This window comes from Ostrinia nubilalis, chromosome 8 (assembly GCF_963855985.1).
Source record: "Ostrinia nubilalis chromosome 8, ilOstNubi1.1, whole genome shotgun sequence".
In the NCBI taxonomy this organism is placed as follows: domain Eukaryota; kingdom Metazoa; phylum Arthropoda; class Insecta; order Lepidoptera; family Crambidae; genus Ostrinia; species Ostrinia nubilalis.
Genome location: NC_087095.1, coordinates 11,441,704 through 11,451,149, shown reverse-complemented (window position 1 = coordinate 11,451,149; position 9,446 = coordinate 11,441,704). Strand labels below are relative to the sequence as shown.

At 32.7% G+C, this 9,446-nt stretch overlaps 1 protein-coding gene across 2 annotated transcripts; it reads right to left on the bottom strand.

Annotated features, from left to right (window-relative positions):
* Positions 1–260: 260 nt before the first annotated feature.
* Positions 261–8,731, bottom strand: LOC135073934 (chaoptin-like). 2 transcript variants are annotated; one of them, XM_063968187.1, is made up of 5 exons: positions 8,487–8,731; positions 4,734–4,940; positions 1,529–4,663; positions 1,201–1,457; positions 261–1,127 (listed from the first exon to the last, which is right to left on the bottom strand). In XM_063968187.1, the coding sequence occupies exons 2-5, from the start codon at positions 4,894–4,896 to the stop codon at positions 558–560; spliced, it is 4,125 nt and encodes a 1,374-aa protein (XP_063824257.1). In that variant the 5' UTR covers positions 4,897–4,940; positions 8,487–8,731; the 3' UTR covers positions 261–557. The 2 variants fall into 2 exon arrangements, with proteins under 2 accessions (XP_063824257.1, XP_063824258.1); XM_063968188.1 differs by lacking the exon at positions 8,487–8,731 and adding an exon at positions 8,332–8,412.
* Positions 8,732–9,446: the final 715 nt, after the last annotated feature.

The following is a 9,446-nucleotide window of genomic DNA, read 5'->3' as shown; positions in this document are numbered from 1 at the left end:
TGCATCATATTATTTTGTTAGAGCACTTATAAGACGATCTTGTAGAAATTAATTTTGTTTTGATTTGAGATGTAAGTGCCCGGAAAATTGATATTGTTTTTGAATGGCCCTTGGTTATCGCGATCTTCTAAACGAACAAGTTTTCAACACACCAAAGTGCCTCAAGTGATTTCTTTTTATTACATTTCAGAATTCTTTTTAAGATGAAAATTTTGAAAGAGACTAGGATGTTTCGTATTTGATAAATAAATAGGTAACCATTTAGGGTAACAACTTTATTTAATAGGTAATTGAATATTTTAATATCTACAGTAATAATTAACATTAGTTATCTATTATAATAAATTGCATCTATGCTCTACTACCTACTCTATTGTACGTATTAGCTAGTCATAAGCGAACAGTCGTAGTGAAGCTTCTATTAACAAGATAGTAAATAATTAAGAATTCAAGAAATATGTTTACAATAAAAGTCTGTTCTAAATATAACATTATTTAACTACAGATATCTAAGAAAGATATTATTATTAATTTTCTATCTAAGTTTAGGTCTAAGGCTACTTCAAATGGTCTATAGAGTGTTTACGATTTTTGGTCATTCCTAGTAAAATATTATCAGTGGAAGCCGTAGTTGAGTTTTGTAAAATATCTTCTTTGCTTTGCATTGAATGATAGTCATTCATTTCAGCCCAAGTGGGATCAGATTTAGCTATTCTTTGTCGTTCCTTAATTTTCGTATACGCTAGAATTGTGAACATAATGAAAAACACTACAAAACCCAACGAACATCCAACGATTAAGCCCATACGACGGTTTAAAATGGAGGATATATCAAATGCTTTAACTGGTTTAATTTTCATCGCTGTCTTCTTTTTGAACGTGTTAAATGAAATGCATTCACTTGAAGGTGATTGATTCAGTATGGCTGCTGCAATATCTTGGGTGATTTTTGCAGTAACGTTCAGATCAACATCTATAGCACCAGTGACATTGAGTTCATGTTCGTATTCATAATTCATAACCGGTTCCTCGTACAATGTAATTACGCATACTACGTAGTTTGTGTTAGGCTCTAAATCGATAATGCGAGTTGAAACTTCACTTTTTTCTAAGAACTTAGATTTAATCTGCAATTATAATATAAATTATTAATACTTTGGAGGTTTTAATTATTAGTATTAACAAATCAATAATACTTACATAAAAATTGGCATCCTCGTCGTAGTAGATAATTTGAAGGGCTTTAATGGCAGTTCTATTCCTTATAAACCAAGATACTGATACAGAGTTATCTTTATGTTTGTCCACAGAAAGTTGAGATATGATGGGAATGTCACACTTCTCTTTTGGATACTCCTCATTTAGGCATATAATTGCATTCGATTTTATAATTTTAGGATGGTCTTGTATCCACACCCATATGTTATCCTTCTGGCAGTTGCAGGTGATTGTGTTTCCTGAAAATTTATATAAATGTAGACAATGTCTTAATTTTGACTTACTCAGCGACGTCAATAAAAGTACATACCTTTAATGGATATATCCTCAATATGGTTTTCTACGGATGTAAGTAGTTCTAGAGGTATATTTTGTAGTTTATTGTGCCCTAAATCTATCTCTATTATTTTATTTAAGTTTCTGAAAGCTGTTACTGATATATACTTAATGTTATTGAAACTCAAATACAATACTGTAAGTTCCTTCAAGTTGATTAAATCTTCATTAAGAATGTTTTGCAACTTGTTGTGGGAGAGGTCCAAAAGTTTTAAATTGCTCAAATCTTCGGCGAAAGATTCCATTGACTCAATGTTATTGTTGGATAAACATAATGTTCTCAATTTAGTTAAGCCACGAAAATTGCTCGCTTTAAGTTGAGAAATTTTGTTAAAACTCAGATCCAAATTTTCTAGTAATGATAACTTTGCAAAGGGACTTATCGACAGTCGCCTTATTTTATTGAAGGTAAGATATAAGTGCTGCAAGCTCGTGAAATATTCAAATGCAACGTCATCGACATTCGTCATATTAGTGGCACTGATGTGTAATTCGTATATGTTCCCTACCAGTGTATTATTGTCTGGTCTTCTGAGTGAGGTCCACGAAATTGCCGGATTCTTACTAATATCTAAGTTTATGAGCGAAGAACCCATCATACGGAACGTGATCAAAAAATCAAAGTAAACAATATCATTGTAAGAAATATTTATGTTTTGAATATACGGAAATGTTTCCAAAATAACAAAAGGTAGAGTGTCTAATTTGTTGAAGCTAATATCTAATAACATGAGATCTCTAAATTCGATTTTCTTTTTAGCTGTTATGGATTTGATTTCGTTCTTCCTCAAAATAAGATATTTTAATTTAGTCATTTTTTCGAAGCCACTAATTTCAATTCGCGGTATCAGATTATCCGCGATGTCTAAAGTTTCCACTTGGGTGAAGTTGTGAAAGGTATTGTATGGTACGACATCTAAAAAATTGTTGCTTATATTAAATTCTGTAATGGAGTTTTGCATGTCAAATAATTTATTTGGTATTGAACTGATAATATTTTGTGCCACATTCAGTCTTAGCAGGTTTTTGTTGAATCTGAAAGTGCCCTCAATAATGTGTTCTATGTTGCAATGTTCCATAAACAAAACTTCCAGCAATGGGAGTTGATAAAAAGCTTCTTGAGGTAAATAGTCAAGGACATTAAAAGAAAGATATAAATACTTTAGCCCGGGAATATTAATTGATAAAATATCACTAGCCTTTAACGAGTTGTTTCTGAGTGAGAGAGTTTTGAGGTTGTTCAATCCTTGAAAGGTATCATTTTCTATTAAATTTATTTCACAATTGTCGAGGTACAACGAGCTCAAAGGTAAGCCTTGCTGAAATATATTTTTCTGGAGTAATTTAAGAGGATTAAATGATAAATTTAGACTTCGTAGTTTCTTCAAAGTATCAAAAGCCATATCAAATACAAACATGACCTTGTTATGAGAAATATCTAAATCTTCTAACTCACTCAAACCGAAAAATGTATAATTTGTAATATTTCGTAACAAATTATTCTGTATACTCAAATACCTTGTTGCGTTTAGATGTTGGAACGAGAAATCGTCTAAAATTGATAATTCGTTGTTATTTAACTCAAGCCTCGTTATGTGACTCATGTTTCGGAATGTGTTTTTCGTCAAAAACTTAAGGCGGTTGTTCCTCAAACTTAAATGACTTAACTTATCCTGAGATAAGAAAACAAAGTTACTTAACAAGGATATTGAATTAGAATCTAGATGTAGAGTAAGTAAATTTGAGCCTAACTTTGGCAATACATCGTTCAGATCGATGAGATAATTATGATTTAAACTCAAATACTGCAAATTTTTCATATTAACGAATGCTCCCGGTTCAATGAAATTAATTTCATTGTGATTCAAATGAATTTCTATGACTTTCAAACAATTCTTAAAAAGATACTTGGATATAAATTTAAGCCTGTTATTATTTAATCTAACTTCATTGACGTTTATAAGAGACCCTAAAGTGTAATTATTTAGCTCGAAAAAGTTATTATTGTCTAGCCTTAATTTCACTATATTCTTATTATTTATAAAAATATTGTATGGCACTTGATTTAAGTAATTAGAATCTAATTGCAGCTTAGCTAAATTACCTAAATTACTAAAGCTCTCACTATGTATGTTGCTGATGCAATTCTTATTTAGATTTATTGCACTAATTTTATTAGAATTAAGAAAAGAATCAATTGGCACATCCAAAATATTATTATGACTTAAAACTACTTCTGTAAGTGATGGCAGGTTACAGAACAGACCGTGAATATGATGTAGGTGATTGTGACTCAGATCGATGAAAACTAAGTTTTTATTATTTTGAAAGAGATTGGGGTTTAATATTTTAATTCTATTGTGGCTCAAGTCTAACGACTTCAAGTGAGCCAAGGAATGAAACGCCCGATAGTGAATACTGTTGATAAAATTGAAATGAAACGATAACATCATCAGGGACGGACAAAATTTAAGGCAGTCTTCTGAAATAAATTCAAAATTATTAGAATTTAAGTCTAAATACTCTAAGGATATAAGGTCTGAGTTTTCGACAATCGGGAAAGAAGACATTTCATTCCAGGCCAATCGCAAAGAACGGAGGTGTCTCAATTTAGCGAGGGCTTCTATTGGGAACGACGTGAGATTGTTTTCGCTTAAATCAATTTCTGATAGAGAAAGTTCTAAACTAGAAAAAGCGGAATCTGATATATCTCGTATAACGTTGCCTTTAATGTTGAGTTTGATCAGAGGAAGACCATAAAAGCTATAGCTGGGTATTTCTTCGATAAAGTTTGAAGTTAGGTCGATCGAGATTAGCTTGAGCATGCCGGAAAATGCTTTTTGCGGTACCAGTTTGATTTTGCTTGACACAATGCTTAACGTTTCAAGGCACTTTCGGAGCGGTATAAACGTGTCATCTGCAATGTCTTTTATGCCCGTTCTTGACATGTGAATATGCTTTATACAAACGCCTTGAGGTATAAAATGGGGTCCCAAAGTCTCTTCGTTGTCCTCGAGATCATAAACAGACAATGAATTTATTTTCGACGTACTCTTAATGGCATTTTTTACGTCTTTCAATATTGTGTCTTGGCAATCAAGAAACAGCCCTGTGAAATATATTCTGGGTTAATATAATTTGATGTAGACCTTATTTGTTTTAATAAAATGATATCTTACCGTCTTCAAACGTATAACACGAACATTTATTACTTCTTGTTAAGTCAGGGCACCCCAGGGAATTTTGAGCTCGCAGAACGGAGGGTAGAACCAGTAATAATGAAATAATTTGCAAACCATCGTAATCATTTTTTGCTGCCTTGAAGTAGAAAATCTTTTTCATAGTTACATTATACTCGTCATATTACATTTTACTGGTGCTTGAATCTGAAACAAAAATAAACATTTTATTTGCCTTTTGAATACTGAAGTAATAAATTCAGGGTAAAAGCGCTTTTAAGCTAGGCACTGTAGGCTTATTGGTACGCGTCACTTTTTCATTTCAATTTCCAAATGAAATTAATAACGCAAAAATATTGTTAACCCTACATCGAATACATATTTTTTTAATCAAAATATAAGGCTATTTTCGAAAAAATAAATAATGTTTTTAACGACTTCTGCTGTAAAAATATGTTGTGCCGCTACTATTAGATAGTACAGATTTTATTTTCGCCGGTACACAAAAAGTAGCTTTAGTAGGTATAATAAAAGAGCTATTATTTTGTAGGACTTTTATCCCGAAAATTGACACGGATTTCGGGAAATACGTGAATGGAATATTTCTTTTAAGAAGTAGGCACCTAAACCGTAACACTAATATCTATGAATATTGCTTCTAAAATTGAACACCTACATACTCTACGTACATTCACCCCTCATTCATAAATAATTCAAACAGGGCGATAACTGTTATTAAACAGTGATTCTGGCTAATAACTGCTTTGTCACTCTTTGTCAAATGTCGATGTTGCTGTAATGGAAAGATACCAAGTTGTGTTTGATTTAAAACCGTGTTATAAGACGTGTTATATTTATAGACTAGCGGCCGCCCGCGATTTCGTACGTGTGGATCCCGTTTTACCCCCTTAGGGGTTGAATTTTGGAAAATCCCATTTTAGTGAGCACCCATGCAAAATTTGAGACTCTTAGGACTTGTAGTTACTGAGATTTAGTGATGAGTGAGTGAGTCAGTCAGTCAATCAGTCAGTGACCTTTCGCTTTTATAGATATATGTACATACGGTCCGGTTTCTGAATAGAGATTTCCATCTTGTGCGTGCTCATATCCTACTCAAAAATGAATTTAATATGAATGTACTTGATTTCAAGATGAGCACGCCCAAACCAAAAATCTAAATTCAGAAACCGGGCTTTAAGGTCAGCCTGTACCTCTTTACTACTGATTGACTGACTGACTCACTCACTCATCACGAAATCTCAGAAACTACACTACAAGTGTTAGGAGTCTCAAATTTTGCATGGGTGTTCCTTTTAGAACGTCACTCAATAAGACGGGATTTTGCAAAATTCAACCCCTAAGGGGGTAAAACGGGGGTTTGAAGTTTGTATGAAAGTCCTGTCTTAACGCGTACGAAGTCGCGGGCGGCCGCTATTTGGTTATAAAACAATATCAATGTCTGATAACGATTGTCTATAACTATATTAGACCTGAAATCTGTTTAGCATGGGCGCCGTTGCCAATGCTAACAGATAGTTGAACTGTGGATCGGATGCCGCATCGCAACGACATTTCCTGGAAAAGCCATTATCATACAGCTGTACGTATCCGGGCGGTCTGTGACACGCGTCTCTTTCTAACGTTAGCCACGGCTGTTTGGTAGAGAGAGACGGTATTTTCTATGCAGCCTACTAAATATTTACTATGCTAAAAACATTTCAAAGGGGGTTCCTTGTATACGTAAATTATTTAATACAATAGTAGCGTTTTTAGATATTATCTTTATTTATATTTTTACTTTTTTAACGTTTTATTTGTAGAATGACAAATATTTAAAACCGTTTTATAATCTTTTATAATAATGAATAATAAAAAAATATTTCTACAATAGTAGAAGAAATGAAAAAAGTTTTGCAATAATAAAACAAAATAAGTAGGTACAGTTAATTTACTGGCCCCAAAATATTTTATCTTGTCAACATGATCGACAATTTATGAACCGCATTGTTTCAGCGATATCAATACTCGAAGCTCAAAGCTTTCATTAATGTTTGTATTCGTAGCTTTTATATCCAAAATTACCAATACATAGGTAAGGTAAAATGGCATACATTAAAGTCGGTCGTTCGTTTTCTATAAAGCTCGAAGTGAACCTTAAAAGTGATTTTACTAAAAATACTTCTCTTCAAGAAACAAATTCACTCAAACTTTGGATTCCCGACATATTATTTTAAAGAGGATTCATATTTATGTTACATGTAGTATAAATAAGTGAAGTCTTGAAGCTTTTAAAGAAAAGCTAAGCTTTTATAGACCAAAATAAAACACGTTCCAGTTCCAAACTTAAGCATTATTTTGTTTATATTTCCGGACTCCATTTTGGCAGGTTTTTTTTAATTTGCTCATTGGCATCGGTAATCATCCAAAGTTGAACTACAGAAAAAATTGTAGCATTACACTAAGTCGGTCTCTGAAACCACAAAATTTTAAATTTAATTATTTTTATAGAAATATTAAGTTTATTAAATTTTAGGCAGTAAAGTTACTGTTATAATAATAATGTGTGGCTAACCAAAAAAGATCAAAGCGATGTTTGTTAGTCCTATCATAATATAATAATACGGCAGTATTTTACTCTGGATGTTAAAGAAAACATCTGGAAGCCGTTCTTTCTGTCTCTTTTCAATACTAACAAGCACCGTACATTAGAAAGAGAAAGACAGATGTAGCTCTATTTTATTTTTGAAAGCATTTTTTTTCATTATTCAGTTATGTTATTTACTTCCGATATTGCATGTTTTGCTTTAAACAAACATTGAAATAGCAAAAACGCAATATGTATTTATTTATTTTGTGTTATTTTAAATTTTTGATGATAAAAAATTATGTTATCATTATTATTTTGTTTGTGGTCTATTTAAATATTAAACCTGAAATTATACGAAAAAATGTCTAGTTTCAACTAAGTTAAATTATGTCTTCTTTGATTTTGTTAAGCCTAGCCCTCTTTGCCTACATAATTATAATATTTTTACCTGTAAAACATACTGTTATTGAAAAAGTTATAATAATTTTCCGTAATGGAATTTTCCGCTTCCGTAGATAAATATTAATAAGCTATAACCCGTGGTAGGAAAGTTTATTTTTTGATGGTAAATTGCTAAAGTAACAGATTTTTCCTGTATTATCCTTATACAATAAAAGGAAACTTCGAGAAAATACCTCGATTTCATCTAAAATACATCTGCTCATTATTCAAGGAGCTTATGTAAGTGATCTACACTCAATCGTAAACATCGTGCTCGCAAAATAACGCGTAGTTCTTATTTGTATGCCGGTAGAGTCCAAAATAGGACGAAACCTTATTTACTAATTCAGATTTTACAGATGCCTGGCTATTTGCGCATAATAACTTCGAATTCAATTAAGCAAAAGTCGCGGATCGATTGTCTGTTTTAACGAACCGGAAATAGATATTGTAGGCATTTTACTTCAAAAATAATATTTCAATTTGGATTAAATAATTATAAATATGAAAACTTTTCCAACGATATCTAATAATATTATTCAATGCAAAACACTAAAAAACAATGCTCACATAAATAAACTACTTTTCCCTGTTAAAAAGAGGTTTATCGTAACACAAACACATTTAATTTTATCGAACACGACCTTATTCAGCAAATCGCAGTACAAACCGCGGGCACGAAACTACTGACAAAAGTTGTTATAATGAAATATTTATACACTCACCTAGCTTTTCCTGCGCCGACACACGCATCTAACTAATTATAAAACTCTATCCCTTTAGAGTTAGGGTCCATTTTCCTGGGCCGGACGCGGGTGGTTTGTCCTTGTCGTTTTTCGTGTCGTCACTACGCGAATTATGAGATATTCGTTGTGGTTTTTGCCGTTTTAAGGGTTTTTGAAATGTTCGGAGCGCAACAGAGAACGCTTGAGGTCATTAGAAAGCGCCACAGAAGACTGCCGTGGCGGCGCGCGCGGTAGGTCACCGCCTGTTGTTGCGGCGCCCCGGCCCACTATTATTATACTTTTATGACGAATCGGATTTTGCTATACGAACGGCTTTGTACCGATGTAAACGTGTAAGGGCTTATCTTACAGCATTAGAGTCCGTTTTACGTGTTCATTGTTTTGCGTAGTCACGTTTTCGCGTTTCTTATATTTGGGTCACGGTATTGTTCGATATCGCTCTATTTTCGCACGTACAGTCGGATAGGAATATCTGCGGTGTTTATTATTTATTGCTATTAATAAATCGCTTAAAGTCGTTGAAGAACTGCTGAATTCGTAATTCACCTATGCGGCGTTCTATTATTAATCGCATAATGCAGCGTGGAAAATGAGGCTTTCCAAGTTGAATAGGTAGCTATTGCCCTGGATTCCCGCTTTCAATTTAGTTTCTTACGAAGTGGAAACATGTTTCTTAACTATTAAAACCATTTTATTAATAAAATGCGCAGTGATATTTTCATTACAGACTAATTTTATTAACAAAATACGTACGTTTAAGTAATATCAAAGTCTAGTCAAGTTTAAATAAAAAAAATTAACCGTTATTGAATAAAAGTATCGAAATATTGGCCATATTGTGGTTATTTTTGTATTCAATTTGCCACATCAAATTTTACAATGTACGTGTAAATGGACAACAATTTCGCATAATAACCTGTTTAGGCGATGTTTTGGTTC